Source organism: Terrapene carolina, unplaced genomic scaffold (assembly GCF_002925995.2).
Source record: "Terrapene carolina triunguis isolate 2854851 unplaced genomic scaffold, T_m_triunguis-2.0 Scaffold179, whole genome shotgun sequence".
Lineage (NCBI taxonomy): Eukaryota > Metazoa > Chordata > Testudines > Emydidae > Terrapene > Terrapene triunguis.
The window spans coordinates 4,256,819-4,257,863 of NW_020664530.1; the positions used below are offsets into that span (position 1 = coordinate 4,256,819).

Sequence of the window (1,045 nt, forward strand, 5' to 3'; positions counted from 1 at the left end):
TTATCGATCTCCAACTCACTCTCCTCACTCTCGGGCTCCTCACTGGACTCCTTCTCCCTCTGAGCTTTTTCCTGATCCCAGGAGGCTGTCTTATCAGCTCTTCCTTTTGCCAGAGCCCTTTTCACTCTCTCCAGTGTCTCCCTGTGCTTACATTTTTGCTCATTCTTTGTTTTGTGTTCAGAGTTCTTCTGGGTTCTCACCTGCACTTCCTTTACCACATTACTGGCATCTTCATCATAACCCAGTTTGCAAGCCAAGGCCAGGTCACAAGCTGCTTCTTCCAAGAGCCCCAGGAGCTGGAGTGCTTTTCCTCGCACCTTGTAGGGCTGTGCTAAGTTAGGGTTGAGCTCTATGGCTCTGTTACAGTCACTAATGGCAGCGTTTGGTTTCTGCAGATGCACAAAGACATTGGCTCTGTTAGTATACGAGTTGACAAGGTATGGATTCAGTTTGATGGCATCTGAGAACAAGTCAATTGCTTTCTGAAGTTCACCTTTAGACAGGACATCAAAGGCCTCCCTATTCTTTTCATTGGCCTGCTTCGTCATCTCATCTGTTAGCTGCAAGTTTTGGTCTACCATCTCTTGGTGATCATCTTGGTCTGATTCAATCACCTCCTCTGCATCCGTTTCCAAATCATTCTCTTTGTTCCCAGCCTCTTTCAGGAGCTTATCTGACTCCCTGACCATCTCACCTGCACCTGTATGGCTTGAAGTGGGAGACATGGAATTTTCCATACTCGCTACTGATTCCCGAAGGAAGCGGCGATCTTCAGAATTTATAAAGCCCTGATTCAATTTTGCCAAGTCCTGCATCTCACTGTGAACTGTCCTAAGATTCATGGTGACCATCCCAGGAGAGAGTATGGGACACAGTTTGGTCTCAATGGAGGCGGAAGGAAGGAAAAGCAGGAAAATGACTCACTCCAGACAAGGATTTGGTTAATAAGTTAACTTGAGGCCTCATGGCAAACATCTTTCTTCCTTCTTCTCCCATTGTCCTGAATCCTCTCACAAGGCTAAAAGTCATCCTCAGGGTCCTATTG

At 46.6% G+C, this 1,045-nt stretch overlaps 1 protein-coding gene across 1 annotated transcript in view; it reads right to left on the reverse strand.

Annotated features, from left to right (window-relative positions):
• LOC112123332 (golgin subfamily A member 6-like protein 22) overlaps positions 1-842 on the reverse strand; it is a 3,288-nt gene extending 2,446 nt beyond the window's left edge. Inside the window, exons 1-2 of the mRNA XM_026654055.1 lie at positions 560-842; positions 1-388 (exon numbers count right to left, since the gene is read on the reverse strand). The exon at positions 1-388 is cut by the window's left edge and continues 2,446 nt beyond it. Coding sequence (XP_026509840.1) covers positions 1-388; positions 560-842 — 671 coding nt within the window. The remainder of the gene's footprint in view (positions 389-559) is intronic.
• Between the last annotated feature and the right edge of the window lie 203 nt (positions 843-1,045).